General features: G+C 43.8%; 1 protein-coding gene across 2 annotated transcripts in view; it reads right to left on the reverse strand.

The window, feature by feature from the left end:
- Nucleotides 1-873: 873 nt before the first annotated feature.
- Nucleotides 874-21,336, reverse strand: part of LOC108393437 (fructose-1,6-bisphosphatase isozyme 2) — a 57,015-nt gene continuing 36,552 nt past the window's right edge. Inside the window, exons 4-7 of one of the 2 annotated variants that reach the window (XM_036991382.2) lie at nucleotides 19,458-19,598; nucleotides 14,238-14,375; nucleotides 4,151-4,270; nucleotides 1,000-1,656 (exon numbers count right to left, since the gene is read on the reverse strand). In XM_036991382.2, coding sequence (XP_036847277.1) covers nucleotides 1,462-1,656; nucleotides 4,151-4,270; nucleotides 14,238-14,375; nucleotides 19,458-19,598 — 594 coding nt within the window. In that variant the 3' untranslated portion in view covers nucleotides 1,000-1,461. Of the gene's footprint in view, nucleotides 1,657-4,150; nucleotides 4,271-14,237; nucleotides 14,376-19,457; nucleotides 19,599-21,336 lie in introns of both variants that reach the window. The other variant, XM_073228765.1, reaches the window with a different exon arrangement.

Raw genomic sequence — 21,336 nt, forward strand, 5'->3', positions numbered from 1 at the left:
AGCCGGAAGGAGAGCTCCGTCTCCCAGCACCCTCAGCACACTTGATACCCTCAGTCTTTGTGGGTTTGATGAATCTGATGAGTGGAAGCAAGCTATGGATATACAATGGGGAAATGACAGGACAGCCTCTTCGAGACCTGGTGTTGGCAAAACTGGACAGCTACATGTAAGAGAATGAAACTGGATTACTGTCTTAACTCCATACACAAATGTAAAATCGAAATGGATCAAAGACCTGAATGTAAGTCATGAAACTATAAACCCCTTAGGAGAAAACAGGAAAAACTCTCTTGAATGTAAACATGAGCAACTTTTTCATGATGGGTGCGGAGCCCTGACCTGCACCCAAGTTGAAAGCTGCCTTTGGTTTGTGTGAACCACCGCCCCAAAGCTGCGCTGGGAAGGAGAGCCCGGCCGTCTCCGCGCTTCTCCCGGCCCCGCCTCCTCCGCGCTTCTCCCGGCCCGGCCGCCCCCCTGCCTTCACCTCCGTCTAATGCGTCACTCTGGCGGATTTTCTGGTGTTGAACCATTTTTTGGTTTGGGTTTAAACCTGTCTGAATGCATTTGTTTTAAATACTTCTGGACGTGGTTTGTCAATATTTCATTAGGATTTTTGGTCTCTAGATTCATATACATATATAGCAATTCACACCCCATCTGAATCTTGACATAATTTAGACAAATGAAGAGTCATTTAAGCAGTATGCTGTGGTTAGGCCCTAGAATAGATTAAAACATTTACTCCAAAAAATGAAAATGAAAAAGTTAACAGGTTAAGAAAAGCATTTATTAATTTTTAACTATTAACTCCGGTTACTATGTGGCTCTGTCAGTAGTTTTTGCCATTGCTCCCAAAAAAGGCTCAATCCAAAATATTAGAACTTGTAAGCCATCAGATTTCTAACCCAAAACATCCGAAATAAAACAAAAACTCTTCTAAGAAATTGCCAGCCATTTAAATATACAAATATATTTACATATGTCTTAATATTTATATGTAATTTTAATGTGTAGAGATACATTTAGTATATAAACAAATTAATATGTTTCTATTTCTATGTAAATTATGTGTCTATTTCTCAAGAAAGGAAATGAATCACTACAAGAGAAGGCACTAAGTTCAAATTTCAAGCCAATCAAGACAAATTCATATTATCTGGGCTTTTTGCCCACAAGTAGACAGCTGCCAATTACTTAGGCTCCCAGAATTAGAATTACTGTTTGCCTATATACAAAGGAAGACAAACCAAAGTTGTTCTTTCACACATGGATTTTATTTTCAGCCCTCCAGTCTGGCCCCAGCCCCGCCTCTGTTCCGGAGCCCGAGCATCTGCTGCTGCGTCCTGGGAGTGACCAGGTGGTTCACCTTTTCTGCTCAGCACCCCTGTCCCTACTCTCCCTTCTCTCAGGGTCCTGAATAGAAGGTACAGGACAAAGAGAGGAGGGCTCGCAGGCCACTCACTACCTGCCTGCCTGATTGCTCTGCACACAGGTGAGATAGTCCTGCACATCATCCGGGGACCCCAGGATGAGCGGGACACGCTGGTGGAGGGCCTCAGGCCTCACATCCAGCACTGGCTGGGTGCCCGTGGTCGCCAGGCCTCCCGCCTGTTCGATGATGAAGGCCACAGGATTGCACTCATACAGGAGCCGGAGCTGTAGGGAAACAGGCAGGCGGACAAGCTGAATGGGTGGCCCACCTGAGTCATGGCCCAAAGCCGGCCGAGGAATTCCAGCTGCTGGGCTTCTGTCTGTCTCATCAGCACAAGGATGCCCACACTCCTCAGCAGAGTGGGCTGAGGTCAGGAGCCTCAGGAGGCTGGGTGCACCAGCCCATGCTCTTCACTGTGCGTTGGGGGCACTCTGCTCAGTTTGGCCTGCCTTGGGTCTCTGTGCACATGGGGTCCTGCCTCTCACCTGGGAGTAGGACACAGGGGCACTCGCTTCCCACTGGCTCAGCCATGAGGCCTGGTTAGGAGCCACTGGACAGGACCTTATGGCTGATGAGAAGGCAAGTTTGGCAGGACTAGAAGGGTCTCCTCAGAGTGCTTGGGGTCTCTCAGGAGCACCTCAGTGTCTGGGATTGTTGGGAGCAACTCCACACCTCCAGGGTGGATTGGGCAACTGTGCTGCTGGTGTCTTAGTGCCCTTTGCTCTTGGACCTTGAGAAAAAGTCCCTCTGTGCTGTGCATCCCCATGGCATCCTGCATGTCTCTGTTCATAACAGTCATGACACTGAGGTTTCTCTGTCATCTGCCTTCCTCCCTAGATGGCACCCTGGAGGCTGGGGATAGTGTCTATCTTGGCTGGTCATGGTGGCATCTCCATTCCAGCTCTGCCTGACCCAGGGAGAGTGTCCACACAAGGCTACTGTGAAGCTCGCACAAGGGCTCCAGGATAGGGGGCTGGAAGGTGGGGTGTGGGGTGGCAGGGAAAGGGGGGCCAGGGGAGATGGGGGGTGGGGGAGGTAGAGGGAAGGGGGTATAGTCAGCCTGCACCCTACTTGCCAAGCTGTGCACACAGGCCAGAGCAGAGCCTGTTATGAAGAAGGAATGTTTTTTCTCAAAGTGCTAGGAGCACTAGCAGGTGTCTGCCCTGCGTCCAGCAAATACGCGGGAATTGAATTGAAGTGGGCAAGACTGAATGTCCTTGGTGGGTCTGTGTCTGTGATTAAGTGTGGCTCCCTCCCCACCCACACTAGACACACACACACATGCATGGCTGACCGTATCATACCATCTGCTCCGGCCTTCTCTGACAGGTACAAAATGGGTAACTTAAAAAAACGTTCCCTTACAAAAGTGGTTGACCTGGCTCTCTGTGGCCTTTCATTGAATTCTTCCAATCCAGGGTGAAGGTGTGATCTATCATTTTTCTGCAGTTATACAGGGACAGAGAAGAATACACACCTACACCCAAACACATGTGGTCACAGAGACCATGGGAGCTAACACGTGGGAGTTCAGGAACCAGTGGCATTTTCCATACAGGTGGTAGTCTTGGTGCTGTGACTACAGATTACATATGGAATTTTATATGCTTATGAAAATGCTTAGTCTTACACAGGTATTTTCTGACTAATTTTTAAGTCGTTTTAATAATTAGCAACAGTAGTCTTAATATTCTCCATGTTGGAATAGAGTAGGAGGCAAGAGTGGTTCTACTTAAGAACTTCCACAGTTCCTATTTCCCACATTTAATCCTCATGACCCTTTCCTTCCTCAGCACCTTTCATGCAGACCTCCCATGATTCTCAGTTCACCAGGTTCACATACATGAGCTAAACACTCACATGAGGAGAAATACCTGATACACCAATCTGCATATGAGAAATCTCTCTGGTCTCCTGGGCTGTTAGATTCCTTATCATGGCTTGAATCTGGCATTCCAGTAATTCAGATCTCCCACCCAGAGAGACGTCCATATGTGTGGCTAGCTGTGGGCATGTCAGAGAATGGCAGGACTTTGTTTGGATTTGCCTGATTACCTATGATTTCTGTGCTTGGCTAAAAACCAGACACTTTTCCATAGGCTCTTCTATTCAAGAGAGGTGCATTTGGATCATAATATTCCCACTTGATAGTAAAAATATTTTTGGTTTTGTGTCATAAAGCTACAGTAAAGAGGTTTCAGGAGCTACCTCTCCAGAAATAGAAGGATTTTTGAGCAATTCTTATTCTGGAGTCTGGGAATTCTCCAGGGGATTCTTGGATGGGCTTCAAATCATCTGATAGGCCCTGAAAATGTATGTGATGGGTATGTTCATGTGCACTTTTTCCTGAGAAGTAGGTCCTTCAGCTTCATCAGATTCTCAAAGGGGTTTGTGGTTCATAATCAGTGGTGCCTCAGCTCAAAGTCAAACAGAGCAACTACGAAGTGGGGGATGCATGTGGATGACTCATGGTTTAGGACAGGCACAAGGCCAGAGGAATTGCAGCCACTGTAAAGTGCTGACAATCTGCAGACTTCCCCTCCAAACTTTTCATCATGGCCCCAAATTCACAGGTGGGAAATTTATCTCGTTTCCCTTTCACCTGCCCCTCACAGACAGACATGCCAAGGACAGGCAGTAGCCAGAAGCAGGCATAAGGAGAAAGGAACTCTGCTCTGGCTCCCTGACCAGGTACAGCAAGTGGACAGGGGGAATTACCTTGCCCTTAGGACTCTTCTGGTTGGCTGGGTACAGGAAAATTCCTCCATAGACCAGGGTGCGGTGTACATCGGCCACCATGGAGCCCACGTACCTGGCCCCATAGGGAGCACTGCCGTCCTAGAGGGTGAGGGGGAGACAAGACCAGTGAGCTCAGCAAGTACCAGGTCCAGTTCAGGACTATGGGTCCAGCTGCTGTGTCCTCTGCATTCTAGGTCCTCTGTCCTTCACTCACAGCCTAGGGTGCAACAGCATTATGTGGTTGAGTGCTTCATCCATTAAGCCCCCCCACCCCTCGCCCAGTGATTGAATTCATTAAATGTAGGACTACTTGAAGGAAGAGATGGTACCCTGTAGCAAACTTAAGAGAGCAGCTAACAGCACAAAAAGGGAAATATATACTGAAAGAGAGCAGAAATGCCACCCCAAAACATGCCCCTTTAGCATATTTATTTATTTATTTATTTATTTATTTTTTATTTTATTTTTTTATTAATTTTATTTTGGTATCATTAATCTACAATTACATGAAGGACATTATGTTTACTAGGCTCCCCCCTCCACCAAGTCCCCCCCACATACCCATTCACAGTCACTGTCCATCAACATAGTAAGATGCTGTAAAATCACTACTTGTCTTCTCTGTGTTGCACAGCCCTCCCCGTGCCTCCCCCCACACTATACATGTTAATCATAATGCCCCCTTTCTTTTTTCCCGCCCTTATCCCTCCCTTCCCACCCGTCCTCCCAGTCCCTTTCCCTTTGGTAACTGTTAGTCCATTCTTGGGTTCTGTGCTTCTAGCATATTGATTATTTTGAATTAAAGACAGTTGAGAAACTGCTAGTGCAATAAAGACCCTCTGACCCTTTTATACCCCTGAATGGAGGAACTAATCTCACATATGAAAGGTACACTCCCTGCACCAGGAGAAAGAGAGATGTCCTTATCCCTAGAGATAGAAAATTAAAGCCCAGAAGGCTGTATAAACAAACCTTGTTACTTTCTCACTAATTTCTTAGGCCAGCCCTAACTTGGTTGTCTTGTCAATTCTTCAGAATGTATTGTTTCTTTGTCTAAAAGACATAAAAGCCACCTGCTTTGGTCACTTGAGTCTCCTATTTTATATGGGGATCCCATACATGAGAAGTTGTTTATAAATCATGTATTTTCTGTAAATGGATTGCCAACACTTAAAAAGTTGGGTAATTTCTCATAGCACCCAGATAAAAACCACAGGCAGTGTTGGGTATGTGTGGGCCCAGGACCGGCCATTGATGAGAGAAGATGCTCTCCAGGTGTTCATGGGCCTGCCATCCCTCTACACATGGGGCTGGCTTCACCTGAAATAGATACTCCCTTACTCACAGATCCTGGTTTGGGGGATTACAGAGGAAAGGAAATTGACTAGTAAAGCCTTCTAAGAAGAGAAGGGGAAACCAGCGGGATTTGGGCTTGGCTTAGACCAGTAAGAGAAATTCACCCAACAGAAGATACTGAAAGACATCAAGGAAATGTGATAAAAGCGGACACTGCAGGTGATTTCAAGCACTGAATGTTAGATGGAATGCAAAATCTGCCATATACTTTTCTAGCCAAAACATGAGTAGTTCTGTGCAGAAATCTCAATTCAGTAAAAAATTTTAAGCACCTTATTCATGACTAGCACCAGGTTGGGCCCTGAAGATGCTAAAACTGGCAAAACAGTCAATGCCCCAAGGAAGTCACAAGCTAAAGGAGACTAGCATATGCAAATGCATAAAAATAAGTGAATTCATAATTCTATAAGACAAATAGCCTAATACAAAATGGTAAAGGACTTACCTTGCACCACATAAAAAAATTAAGTGGATTGAAGACCTAAACAATAGCTAAAACTATATAGCTCTTAGGAAACGTTAGAGAAAATCATGATTTTGGAGTTGGCAATGGTTTCTTTGATACAATACCAAAAGCACAGACAAGATAAATAGCTAAACTGACTCCCTCAAAATTGAAAACTTCTGTGCATAGAAGCACACTATCAACAGAGTACAAAAGCAACACACGTAAAAGAAAATATTTGCAAACCACATACCTGATAAAGGATTAATATCAGAATATAAAGAACTCTAATAACTCAACCACAAAAGCCTAAACAACCCAATTCTGAAATGAAGGAAGGATTTGAATATGGATTTCCCAGTGAAGTTATGCAGATGGGCCATAACACATGCAAAGATATTCAGCGTCTTTAGCTATCAGGGAAATGCAATCAAACCGCAATGACATATCACTTTACATTTACTATGATGGCTGTTGGAAAAAGATAAGTGTGGGCAAGGATGTGGGGAAACGAACCCTCGTAACTGCTGGCAGGATTGTATAATGATGCAGCTGCTGTGGGAAACAGTCGGGCAAGTCCTCAAATAACTGAATATAGAGCTACTATGTGATCTTACCATCCCTAGGTACACACCCAAGAGAAATGAAAACAAAACTTTGCACACAAACGTTCCTTGCAGCAGCCAAAAAGCTGGAAACAACTCACATGTCCATCATCAACTGATGAACTGGACAAATAAAATATGGGCTATCCGTACAGTAGCACATTATTCAGCCATAAAAAGGGAGGAAGTCCTGACACATGCTACAACATGAACCTTAAAATCATGATACAGAGAAAGAATTCAGTCACAAAAGATCACGTATTATACAACTTCATTTATATAAAATGTCCAGAAGAGACAAATCTATAGAGACAGAGTGTAGAGATTAAAGGTGCCGAGGCCTGAGGCATATGGGGAGATTGGGGTAACGGCTGAGGGACTGAGGTTTCTCTTTGAGGTAATGAAAGTGTTTTAAAATTGATAATGGTGATGGATGCAAAATTCTGTGTCTATAATAAAAGCCACTGAGTTGTAAACTAAATGGGTGAATTGTATGAAATATGAATTATATCTCAGTAAAGCTGTGATACAATAAATGAATCAATGCATTTGGTTGTGGCTGGTGCCACTATAAAGGCAGGTTCCGCGGATAATGGGCAACATGAGGAGTGTGACTGTGTCACCTGTGGGGGCAGGGAAGGTTTCCTAGCACAGGTGATGCTTAAATAGGGAGTTCACCTGACACACAGACATGAGAAAAGCTTTCTTAGCAGAAAAGCAAACACACAAAGACCTGGAACGTAGGAAAGGTGGGAATGTTCACAAGCATCTAGTATAGCTGACAAAAGGGAGCAAGAGGGACAAAGTAAGGAATGAAAGGCCAGGTCATAGGGGGCCTGGCTAAGTGAGGTTAGGGAGTTTGGCTTTTAGCCTATAATAGATATGGCTTTTATTTTGGTATCATTAATCTACAATTACATGAAGGACATTATGTTTACTAGGCTCCCCCCTTCACCAAGTCCCCCCAGCACAAGTATAGAGAATGGGTTGGAGACAATTAGGTATTCACTGCCACCTGCATTGTCCACTACACCTGGCATCAGCTGCAATAAAATGCATTTGTTGTAGGCATTTGTATGCCAGGCCCTTCCATGAATTTGTGATGTTATTGCAGAAAGAGACTGTCGTCTTATTCCGGCATTCCCTTGCCCAGCTTAGTGAAGGCATACAGCAGGTGCTGGGAAATACTTACTGCATTGCACACACATGAAGTTTCTAGAAAGCACTACTCAGGTTGCCACCTTAAAAATTTATATGGAGAATTTGCATGCCTCCTATATTTTATTCACATAATGATATTAACTAAATAAAAACATCTTTGGATGCCAGCTAAGAGATTCTCAGTAGGTAAGAGAATGGACTTTATTACACCAATGGTCTCATGGATGAAGAGCATGGACTTACCTGAGAAACAGTTGATAAATAGAGTTGATACCACCTAATGATCGATTAGACATGGGTATGAGAAAGAGGGAGTCCTTGGCTCACTCCCAGAACCTTGTTGGGGATGCATATGAGGTTGAGGGCAGTCTATCATGAAAAGAAAGAACAGAGGAGGGAGCAGGTGTGGGGTGTGGGCTTGGCAAGGGGTGTGGTATAGGAAGGTCAACTAGAGGTGAGGAGGAGCAAACAGATTGGAAGCCCATGAGAGCAGGGGTGACCAGGAGGTACTGGTCGGGGTCACCCTGGGGGACACCAAGTGTGAGCCAATAGCCTGGCTTGGAATGGAGTCTAGTAGTGCACCAAATTTAAGGGCAGGCACAGGTGTGGGAGCACACAGAAGAGGCTGGGAAGGTGAATAGGAAGGTAGGTGGAAAACTGCTCAAGATAAAGGAAGACAGTTTCCTGGAGGAAGTGGTGAACAGTGCTAAATGCCATGTAACGTGAGGTGGGAACATGACCGCTAGGTTTGGCAACATTTCCAAACCTGGTGACCTTTGCCAGGATACTTGCAGAGGATTACGAAGGACAGACACTGAGCGAAAAGAGCCAAAGAGGGAATGAAAAAGAAGAAAAGCTTTTTCAAAATGGAAACTTCCCTGCCACTTCTTGGTGTATATCCAAAAGAATTAGAAACAGTATCTCAGAGATATTTTTATTTGTACACTCATTCATTGCAGCATTTATTCACGATGGCCAAGAAATGCAAGCCACTGAAAGGAAATGAAGTCTCTTCTGAGGGACATAAAAGAAAATTAATGCAAAAGAAAAGATACTCTATGCTTCTCTAAAGTAGGAAGTGTTATTTTAAAGATACTAATTCTTTGTAAATCTATTCATAAATTCAGTGTAGTTCATGAAAATATCAATGGACTTTTTGTGGAGAAACGTGAAAGAAACGGTGTTAAATATATCTGGCAAAGTAATCCTGAACACTTGTGAAAATAAAGACTAAGAAGGGAAGACAGTAACCACGAAATCTAAGAACATATTGTGAACTAATAATATTGACATATCCAGGCTGGAGAAGAAATGCAAAAGCTGACAGTAGCTCAAAGTCCAGTCACAGGTAAATCATATATGAGAATTTGATTTCTGGTAAATGTGACATTTCAAGTCAGCATGGTAGAACTATTTAGTATTAGGATAGCCAGCTAGCTTCTTAAAAAAGAGTTATGTGGAATTCCCACCTCATTCTTTACACCAAAATTACTTCAAGATGGATAAAGATGTAAAAGTAGGAAAGCATAAATAATTAAGGATAAGTCTGTCCAATGGAGTTCTCTGTGATGATGGAAATGCTTTTTATCACTCTGTCCAATACAGTAGCCACCCACCACATGTGGCTATTGAGTTCTGGCAATGAGACTAGTGAAGATGAAAATCTGACTTTAACTAATTTACATGTAAATGGCTATATGTGGCTAGTAGCTATTCTATTGGACAGCACACAAGAAAAGATGAGCACATTAATTTACAGTTTGGTACACAAAACACATAGAAATTTAAAAAATAAAACTATTGACAAAATTTTTAAACATTTCTGTGGCATAAAAGCTGAAAGGCTACATATATTTCTAACACGAGTAAGAGACAAAAGGCTAGTTTCCTTCGTTTACGAAGTTTACACAAGCACCAAGAAAAAGATGAACACTATATAATAATGGAAAGGATAGGAATAGTCAATCTACAGGGACAAAAACAGATGCTCGATAAATATAAGGAAGCTTGTACAGCCTAAATCGTAATTACACATGTGCAGATCAAGTCACAGGGTACACCTTTTTATCCATCAGATGGACACAATTTCAAAGGATTAACCATATCTGGCACTAGTGAGGCTGCAGCAAGAGGGGTACTATTTTATACTGTGCCAAAAAGGATAAATTGATGCAACTTTTCTGGAAGAATATTTGGCAGTATCAAGATGCTAAATGCCCATACCCTTTGATCCAGCAACATCAGTAAGAAATTTGCCCTACAAATACACTTGCAAAATGTCCCCAGTGTATGTAGTTGGGCATTTCCATTACAGCTCTGTTTCTGATGGTGAAAAACCACAAACAAGCATAGCTTCTCCATGAGGAATTAGTTCCGTCATTCCTGCTCCACACAGGGCCGGGCAGCCCTCTCAGGGAGTGCAATAGGTCTGCTCATGCTTAGCTTAGCTACAACAATCTTCAAGGTCATCAAAAAAATAGGTGAGATTAATATGCTATATCTTATGGCTTAAAAGGGAGACGGGGGTAGATAAGGAGATAGGTGCATATACTCCCTCATCACCATTCCAAATCAAAGAACAAAAGAAACACTTAACAGTGGGATCCCTGGAAAGAGCTACTTGGCTGGAATGGGGAGAGGGAAAGCTTTCACTTTTAATTTTGTATATTTCTGTATGTGTAAAGCTTCCTAATCTTACATTATTTTAAAAATTGAAGTAAAATTCAATCACATAAAATTAACCATTTTGAGGTGTACAAATTCAGTGGCATTTAGAATATTCATAATGCACAAGCAATCACCTCTATCCAGTTACAGAACACTTTTATCACCCCAAAAGAAAACCCCATACCCATTAGGTATCCTTGCCCTCCCCTCCCCAAGGTCCTAGCAACCATTGACCTGCTTTCTGGCTCTATGGATTTACCTTTCCCTTGCATCTGGCATCTTTCACTTAGCACAAATATTTTCAAGATTCATCCATGTGACAGTATGCATCAGTATTTCATTCCTTTTTAAGGCTGAATAATATTCCCCTGTATGGATATACCACCTTTAATTTATCCATTTATCAGTCAATGGACATTTGAGTTGTTTCCACCTTGAGATATTATGAATAACACTGCTATCAACATTTGTGTGCAAGTTTTTGTCTGCATACCTGTTTTCAATAATTTGAGGTATATACCCAGGAGTGGAATTGCTGGGTCATTTGGGAATTCTATTTTTCACTTTTTAAGATATATTACTTTTTAAATTTTGTTAACAAAAATAGAAATTATAGTTTTAATCAAGTGGAAAATTACAGACTATTTACTGTTTTCTCTTTTAGGCCTTTCTGTATTTAAAATGGTAAATAAAAGTACTTCATAAAGCACCAGCTTCATGCCAATGCTCAGCATGCCAGCCTCTCCTCCTGTGATCTCTACTCCATCTCTTCATGGAGAGTTTCTCAGAGAATGGGGCTCAGGTTATTTTCCTTTGCTGTCTTTTAATTTCTCTAAGGGAACACTGTGAACCTCTCCCGCAGCCCAGGGGGTTGCACACCATTCTGTCAATGGTATGTCCACTTGTCTGGGGTTAATACTGCTTTTTATATCTATAGGGCAGATTCTGAGATCCAACTGTATTTCACTGTGTCTCTGCTTTTCTTATCAGTCAGAACTGGACATTCCCAAGACCATCCAGCACTTCAGTCAAAATAATGACAGTTTTTGAATCAAGAAGAAAATCTCCCCGAGAACTCTCAACCATTGCCTATGGAAATTATCCAGCATTCACACTGGTCCCTTGATATGTGACATGTGCACTAGCGTTTTGGGGCCAGATCCAACTAACCTCTAGTCTTCAATTTATGAAACTTGTAAGGGATATTAGGTAAAAGTGAGCAAGCAAGACACCAAACAATTCATTTTTTGCTAAGGACAGATGTACTTTAAAACTAGTTTCACATTAAAAAGGAATGGGAAGATTCTGGAGTCTTGCTTTATGTTGGGAAATGGTGTACCTTCCTTTAGTTCCCTTTGTTTAGAATTCCTATTTTTAAAAAGGAGAGAAGGATCTCATTTTGTTTTTTTTTTTTAGAAAGCATGTTTATAATTACATTTTGTATTTATACATGAGTATGTATGTGTGTGGTTTATGCATAAAGTTAATACAATAATAATGAAAAGAAATTTGTAAAATATAAATCATTTATCAAATTCAAGAAAAAAGGGTCTCCTCTTTGAATCAGTACTGAAATATTGATTAATATGTTGAGTTCACTGGTCTCTTTATGATTTAAGTGACCACCAGACTTTCTATTTTCTACAACTGACCAGAGAGACATGGAGACTTTTAACAGCTGACTAATACTAAACATCACAGAATCCAGGAAAAAGAATATACTATTTTTAATAATTAACTACCTGATATATTTTTTCTCCTTAAATGTTTTGGTTGCATACACTTTGATTGCTTCTTCAAATGACAATGATTTTGTAATAATTTCTATAAAGAAAATTGGAATAAGCTATTTTCAGTAACACATGATCATTGCACATATTTACACATATAGAAAGTGAAGAACCATGTAGCCTCAACTTTCAGAAACCACTGTTAATGAAATGGAACAGTCTTTGAAGACATTTTATGCATGTATGCATGCTACATATATTTGTGTGCATAAATATATATACATAGATATATATACTTACATATATGAGATTACATTTCGTTCTGTAACCCACTTCTTTCACTGAGTATTTTGTAGACATGTCTTACTACCTATAGATAAGAAGGACTTACCTTTCTAGTGGATGAATGTGTAGCACAACACTTCCCTGGGATATTGTGGCTATACCATAATATATTAACCAGCCCTTACTGATGGACACTTCAGTTCCTTTTGTTGTTGTTATGAACAATGCTGCAATGACATATCCATGTGCATTTATCAATTTTATTTGACCTGTTAGTTCCTTAGGGCAAATTTCAGTGGAATTTAGAAGAAACTGCTGAGTCAATGGATATGGATACTTAATATTGGAAATCATACTGAGAGACTGTCCTCCAGAAAGGCTGGGACATTTGTTTCCTTTAACAATTCACAAGAGGGCCTGTCTTCCCACACCACTGGGCACTGCTTATCTTTCAATCATTACCAATCTCATATGCAGAAGTGGTAGTGCATTTTAATTTGCATTTGTTTTTTAGTGGCCACTTCCCACTTGCTGATGGGACATGTATGTTTCTTCCATGACTTGCATGGCCATGCCTTTGCCCAGTTTTCTATTTGGAGGCTCATCCTTGGGCTAAGATTTGTAAGGCATCCTCGTGTAGTCACTGTTCCACCTGTTGTTGGTCATCTATGTGCTGATTACTTTTTTCTCAGTTTGCAACTTCTCTTTCAGACAGACTTGTGGTAATGTTTATGTATAGGAGTTTTATTTTTTAGCAGTAAGTGTCTTCCTTTATGGCTTCTAAAGGAGGCACTTTTTAGTCTAGAATGGGAACCACTAAGAAAACATCTCCAAGACTGGGGAGATGTAGTTTTGTAAATAGTTTTAACTTTATCAACCTCATAACTCATATTCTGTTACTTTTGGCCTCAAGACATCTGATGGGTTCGTGTGCTATGGCAAAAGGAAGAGGTAAAGGAAATGCACTTTTGAGAATTTCACTTAAAAAAACAAACAATAAGAAAGGAAGAAGAAAATTCTCTGAAGTTCCTGTTGGAGGCAGCAAACGCAAGTCTCAGTGTCCAGTTGACTGAGTGCCGCCTGGTCCCATGGAACCCTGAGCTCTTTCTCCTTGGAGCTCAAGTGGAGGTCCAGGGACTCCCAGGCAGGCACCCCACCCCACTGCGTTTCCATCACAGGAGAAAGGCCTCCCTTACGATATCCTCCAGAATTTGGTGAAAGAGGGTCCCACTTGTAAATAAGCTTTTGCTCCCCTTCCAGTCTAAACCAGACTTCACACACTTGATCTGGAAGTTCCTCGACTCTGCTGCCATCCATGACTAGAAAGCTCCCTGTATGCTGACATATTGAGTGGGTTATTCGGGCTGTATTAATGCATCCAGAAACGGTGATCATGTTGGGAGCCAAAGAGATGTCTAAAACTTGGGATAAACACAGGTCCCTGTATTAGAGCACATGAGTAGAATTATTCCACGTAAATGCGAATGTAACTGAGTGATCAGCATCTATACAAGCAGTAGCTCAGCAAACAAATGACTTGAGAGAGGTTCTGGCCTGAACCTCCGATTTTGAAAATGTTCCTTTGACCTTCTTTATAAACAATTTCTCTTGGAAAAAATTTCACCTGGAGAATGCAATCTTTAGGAGGTTAATTTTAGCTATAAAAGACATTGATTGCTTATAAAGAAAGGCAGAGTTCACCACACACACGCTGATCAGAACCACCACCTCACTCAGCCAGCCCCAAAGCCACCATCAGAGCAGGAGCCCACTGAGGTGGCATTCTCCCCCTGCCGCCTCAGGCTCTCTGTACTCACCTCGGGAAATTTCTTTTTCTGCACATATTCTGTGGTGGCACCATCAAAATACTTGGCGTAGCCCTCATTGAGGCTGTAAATCTTTCCCTTCTTTTTAATCTTGACATCTTTCTCCACCAGGACAAATTCACCAAGAGCCTAGGAAGAGGAGGAATACCAGAAAGAAGAGGGATACCAGGCCACAGAAGCCACCACTCCCCAATGGCCACAAAGGTTGGTCAGCAATCAGGTGTAGGTCTGCTGGAAGATCTCAGGGCTGCCTGAGTCCGTCCACAGCCTGCCCGGCCATGTTTGAGGAGTTGTAGAAAAACAGTGACAATACTGAACCCACATAGGAAGCTCAGGCAGTAATTAACAAGAGATAAAACAATGGGGGTGGGAGAGGGAAAGTTCCTTTGTAACTACCTTTCACTGTCAGCTGGGATACTCATTTAAAAAGAGTCTAGCTGTGTCTCATCCACAGTTAATTCCTAATGTTTTCAGGAAGAACTGAGCCATCAACAAAGAGAGAAGGAATTTACATAGATGTTGTCTTGCCAATGGGTTTCAGCCCCGGGCAAGTTCGCTATGGATTCAATGTGACCAAAGAAATTGACAGCAAAACGTTCTTTGGGGTGAAAGGGTTTATTACCCGGCTTGTTCTCCGGCAGTAGAGCACCAGCGTCTCTGCCTCTGCCCAGAGCACTGGGCCGAGCTCTCTATATAGTGGAATAATAGCTACTGCCTAAAGGTGTGGAAGTGGCAGCCCAGCAACAGGCCAGTTACATCATCAGGTGGTTTAAGTTCAGTGAGGATACTGGCCATAGGAACCCCAGCTTCCCCAGAGATGTTGAGATGAGATTTGTCATAAAGGTGGGACATGCAGTTTAACCACTAATTTGTGGTCCAGTTTTCTTATTTATCTTAAAGGCTTAATCTTAAAAACAATTTAAAGTGTCATCCCGATGACTCCTACATGGTATAAAGGGGAAACCCCTTCAGTTAGAAACTGTATTCACTGGGCATAAGGAACAGTTGATAAAAATTAAAAATCCTCAGGATTGTTAATAAAACTGTGCCCAGTCCCCCTGTGGTTTCTATGGATGCTCTCTGCAGGACATCCCTCAGGTGCCCCTTTATCTGAATGCTGGGGACATCCTGGTACCCACATGTATGGGATTAGCCAGCTGCAGGCATCACATGGAAAGGCCGGATGTCTCTAGATCACCAGGAGGGAAACCAGGGCCCAGGGAGCCAATCAGCTTTGATGAACTTCAAAGACTAAGACAGTGATATCCCCCAAAATGACAGCTCACAACTGGCAGGTAGACTAGAACTTTCCTAACAAACACAGACAACATTTCCAGAATATCAAGAGGCAAGGTCACATCTTTACCAATGAATGTCTACCCTCACTTTAATCTTCCCACCGACTCCATCAGAATCATTGAGATACATAATCATTACTTGTATCCACTGCAGACAACACCCAATCCAGAACTGACCCTCTGCTTCTCAAATCCTCTTTAGAACCATCAAGCAAAAGCCCACATGCCTTATGAGCCCCACCTGACCCCTCTGAGCATGAGGCCCATGGTTCGTCCGGAGTGCATTCTCCCTTGCTCAGTTAACCCAACTTCTTTTTATTAGAGGAGATGTTCTCAGTGGTCTCTGGTTCATGAGTTTTAATAACCTGTTGTGGACATACATTGCTGTGGAGCAGCCCAGGGTGGAGTTCCACTCCGTAAAGCATCCTAACTTCCTCAGAAGAATTAACTCTTCTCACCGGATGCCAGTCTAAGAAGACCCTCAGCTGGGCTTCCTCTAGCCCACAGTCAGGCGTTTGATGTAGCTGGGTAAATTAGGTACTCCTCCCTGGTGTTTGAAACCTGAGCAAGAGGCACAGAACCGGGGTGGTGTCCTGGCCAGACCGGCCTTGCTACGAGACCATTCCCATAATTCCTACCACCTGGTCCTCTAAGACCTGCCCGTTTCTAGCCTGGTCCTCAGCCTTCCCATTATTGCAGTAATATCCTGTACTTAAATGAGTAGGATACTTTTCTCTCTAGCTTATTTGCAAAGACCAAAAAAGATACACATCTGTTGTCTAAACAGTATCATTCACCTGTTTATCCACCCGGGGTCTTGGGGTGGGGATCCTCACACTCCTGGAGAGATGATCCCTCTTGTGGATGGAGATGCTGTGGAGACTTAGCCTAACCAGGAAAATGTATTCCATTGTTCTAACTATGGTCACAAACAATGCACTGGTTATTAAGAAGGCCTCTGACAGCTTTGAGAAGAGGCTACCTGATAATCAGGCACCATATCCTTGTCACTCAGAAACAGTTTCTGACATTTGTAAATGAATGTGGTTTATACCACAACTGAGAATTTGGTTAACATGAGGTGGTCTCTCTGTGCCTGAATAAAATGTGTGCTGTGACACAAGCAAGTTACCAGCCTGGCAAAGTGACAGATCAGACAGTCCCTGACTGACCTGCCGAGGAGCACTGTCCTGGGGGGCCTCGCCTGAGTGTCCCTGGCCGCCTCCATGGTTTCCTACCTGTGACAACTGTTGTCAGCTGCTTCCACTGGAGCTACTTCAGCCTCTCAGACTGGCCCCAAGATTCTTACCGGGGTCCTCTGCTTAAATGTCCTTTGTGGTCAGGTGATGCGATCCAGAGCACTTTCAGGCTAGCGAGGACAGGTCACAGGGACTGTGCTGGGGTTTGTCCCTTCTCTCCCATGCAAACTCAAGCCCTCAGACCAGGCCCTCCTCCGGGGGGGAAAGCAAGTGATCTAGCTGCAGGATCCTCCTGTTGGACCCCTGAGCCATGGGCAACTCCCTACTGCCTTTAGAATCACCTCAGGATGTTTTTGGAGATGTTCTGCTTGCAGTTGAGAGCAGTCTTCTCAAAATTGCCTGGCATAATAGTTAAGTGTAAGACTGCCTGTAAGTAGGTGTTCTGGAGCCAATTCCAATGTGTGGGGGTGGGGGTGGGGGAGGGCGCTGGGCAGGGGTTTCCACACAGGCAACCAAGCAGTTCTTGGACCCTAGCAGGGAGTCTGAGAATTCAAGTCAGTTCAGCTCAGTTCTGACACTGTCTACCTGGAGGTAGCATCAGATCCCATGGTCAGGGTTCAGTCCCATAAGACCGCACTCCCCTCCCCCAACTTGAGACACCAGCCACAAACCCAGTGCTTCTGATGCACTGGCTGTAAGCCAGAGGTTCCCAGGACCCCTCCTTGGGTCTGGTTCGCTTACAAGAGCAGCCCACAAAACTCAGGGAAACTTGTTATCTACTAGATTACTGGTTGTAAAAAGGTGTGATTCTCCCACAGCCAGATGGAAGAAATGCTCAGGACAAGGCCTGGGGAAAGCCTGCTGGGCTTCCATGTCCTCCCCAGGCATGCCACTCTCCGCAAATCTCAGTGTGCTCACCAGCCCTGAAGCTCTCTGAGCCATCCTTTTGGAGTTTTGGAGGCTTCATAACATCGGCACTATTGATTGAATCATTGGCCGCTGGTGACTGATCAACCTCCAGCCCCTCTCCCCAAGGCCAGAGGGGGCAGAGGACGGACACTCCAACCCTCTGATCACCTGGTTGGCCCACTGGCCCCCAGCCCACATTCTCAGGTGTTGGGGGAAAACTGACTCATCAGCATAAAAAGGCACCTCTGTCACTCTTAGCAGATAGGAAATTCCCAGGGTTTGGGAGCCGTGAGACAGGGGCAGTGGGCAGTGACCAAACATGTTTTTTCTCATAAATCACATCACAGGCTGTGTGTGACTCCCTACACCACCGCTACCAGCACGACCTTGGGCAGGCTGCTTACCTACTCTGTGCCTCCCTCACTCTTGCAAAGCTGGAAATAGTAGGGCCTGCTTCATAGTAGGCTTGAATGCATTTGGTAGCTGTAAATCACTTAGAACAGATCCTTACCCACCATTTAGTAAGTGCTGTATAACTGTAACTATTGTTCTGAAACAATTTTAGGGTAATTTGGTGTCTGAGAGTAATATTTGTGAACTATAGTATTTCTCAAGTTTTACCTGCCTACTTGAAAACAAGGAGAAATGAGGGTATCAGCAATGGGTTTTGATCCGATGGGTTAATATGTGAAACGTCTGCACTTGAAAGATACCATGCTTCCATACTGTGGAGTTTAGTTCACCTCTGTTCGGAATTTTCGGAACCATTCCCCTTCCCTCTGTACACGGGCACCAGCGTGGAAACCCCACATGGGCTGGGATGTCTGCTTCATCAGTGCTGTATTCCCACTGCCCAAAGCGGTGCTTTGGGACATACTAGATGCTCAATAAACATTGGTAAATTCAAATTAAATTGAAATAGTGAACAATTGCTTTTGGCTCACTGAATACTGGAAACTTTGAAATGGCTTTGGCCAAAATTATTTCAAATTTGTGCTTTCACAAGACCTAACTACATTTGGCAAAGCAGTGCATGAGCAATGGCAAGGTCTCCAGCATTTAAAAAAGAAAGGCTGTAAGTTGCAAGATCTTCCAAAACATCACCTGAGCATTTTTAATGTTCACTGGCATGAAGGTTCAGCCTTATGTTTTGATCTCTGTGTCCTTATCCAATTATTTCTTCCTTTCAATCAACTTTGTGTTATCATATTTTCATCTACCCAGTGATTCTTCTTCACCTGCAACTGAGCATTTTCTCTTTGTGGAAAGTGTGGGAAATAACAGAGAATCTGATAAAACAGTGTTTCTACCAGCTCTTCCTTCCAGGATGTGCAATAAGGTAGCCAAGAGCCACCAGTACCTATTCACGTGACTATGTAAATTGATTAAAATGAAATAAAATTTAAAAACCCAGTTTCTGTCACTATAACTACACTGCAAATGTTCAATAGGTGCAGGAGGCTAGTAGCTACCCTACTGGATGGCACAGGTGACAGAATGTGCCCGTCACCACACTGGGTGGTGCCACTCTAAAGAATCCCTGTTTCTGTCGGGATTCCTGAATCACTGTATTCCCATGAACCAGGGAGGCTGAATGCACTTTTGGATAATAATCACCTAAGGACAGGGCCTGATGATACAGCTGACCATGTAGAACCCCTCAGATTACATCACTTAGACAACAGTCCCTCATGTATTTTGATGATGGTATTGGCTCCCCATTCTCTGACCCCAGAAGCAAGCATTAGGAATGACCAGGAAACCATGGAGTCCCAGGTGCTGATTCTGCCATGCTGGACACTTACCGGGTCGAGCATGAAGAGGTCCACTCCTTGCCCAGTGGAAAGAGCCACCATGGTGGCACTACCATAAAGTGCATAGCCCGCAGCCACGATATTGCGGCCCGGCTGCAGGGCATCCTTTTCAGAAGGCTCATCCTCTGACGTCTGCAGGAGAGGAGAGAAACATGGTGCATTACTGTCTCTGAAGAGAACCCCTTGCTGGAGTCCTGGGCTTCAGATCTGCTTGAACTGCTGGAGGAAGTGCATTTCTCAGAATTTCCAGCTGCACCAAATGCATCTGGAGGAAATGAGTTACCATGTGAATGAGTGGTTCCACCTGAGCCATTGCAAAGGCCATTCTTGGACATTTCCCTGTTTTCTGGACACATCTGTCTGCAACCTGTCAAGAAAAGTACCCCAAGACGCTGATGCCACAGTGCCTCTTAAAAATCCTAAGCCATGCTCCTTAATGGTTATGACCAAGGTCACTGAGCTCTGATTTTGTGCATACTCAACAGCCCTCAGAGGCAAGTATCTGTATCATCTCTGTTGTCCAGATGAACGACTCAGAGCCTGAACGATTGGATAACACCCAACATCAATGAACCTCACACCTTACTCAGAGCTGGCCTCAAACCCAGGCTTGGCCCAGAGCTCATCACTGTCCCCTGAAGGTCTTGCTTTGCCTGAATGTGATTGAGGAAGCATTTCTTCAGCATAGCAGCTCTAGCAGTGCAGATGTGAGTGGGATCTCACAGACAGGCCAGGGTGGGGACGCTGAGAAGGAGCATGAATGTTCTCCATGCAGAGAAGAGCTGCGGCTGAGATTTGATCTCACAGCCCACTTTTCCCAGCTTCCCTTGAAGGTTCCTTCCATCCCCACTTCCTTGTGCTCTAAAAGGCTAGTGAATCAATCTTATGAATTTGAAAAAAATGGACAGAAAATTTCTGGCTCACCTTCCAAAGAGAGGCAGGCAATGCTCAGTTCTCTCTCCACCCTCATCTGGCATTCTGACTACATCGCAAACCCTTACGGAGGGGAAGAATTCTGGACAAACACGCAGGCTGGTCCTAAACCTTAATATCACAACAAATGGCAGATAAGAGCAGCTTTGAAGGAGAGGTGCAAGGCCTGCTTCAATCAACTATTTTCAAATAAGAAGAGCCAGACAGATTAAGCTGCACAGACTGGGGAAAATGGGTATGACATGTATGACAAGTTCAGGCTCCAAACTTGCTCCCCACTGCTCACCACACCCAAAGATTGTGGTGTTAGTGTTGATAAGGAAAAATTCTGAAACATCCTAAATGAGTGACCTAAGGGCTGAAGAATGGGGGACAGAGACAAGGGAAGGTCTCCAGTCAATAGCCTCAGGCTGCTGCTCACCGGAAACCACCTCCTGGATGCAATCATCCCACCAAGCATGTAGCAGGTCCCCAGGACCAGCGTGTCCCCCTCGTGCAGGACTAGTGTCACCATCCTCAAGAACTGATCCCTGGGCCTTCTCTGTGGACTGACCTCCTCTCCCAGGACTGTCCCCACTTCACATTAGCCCACCTTCCTTATCTGCGGCCAATGGGAATCTAAAAAAGTTTCTTTCCTTGAGACACTCATGTCCCCCATTCCTTAAATGTGGTGGACAAGTTGTGTCTGTGAACTGGCCCTGCTGCTGGTGAAGCAGAGACTTCCTGTCCCAGGACTCAGTCCTTATCTGGCTGCGTCTGTAAAGGCTCAGCAAACCCTTTTATTTCAGAGCTCTTAGTCTCTACAGAGCTTTGATGTGTCAGTGTGCAAGGGCTCAATTAAAAATTGTTGGCCTTGCTGCTCTGGAGTCACTCAGCTCTCTGCTGTCAGGTTTCTAGCACAGCTACCTTAGGTATTTAACTAGATGTTCTGTTCTCT

This window comes from Manis javanica, chromosome 2 (assembly GCF_040802235.1).
Source record: "Manis javanica isolate MJ-LG chromosome 2, MJ_LKY, whole genome shotgun sequence".
NCBI lineage: Eukaryota > Metazoa > Chordata > Mammalia > Pholidota > Manidae > Manis > Manis javanica.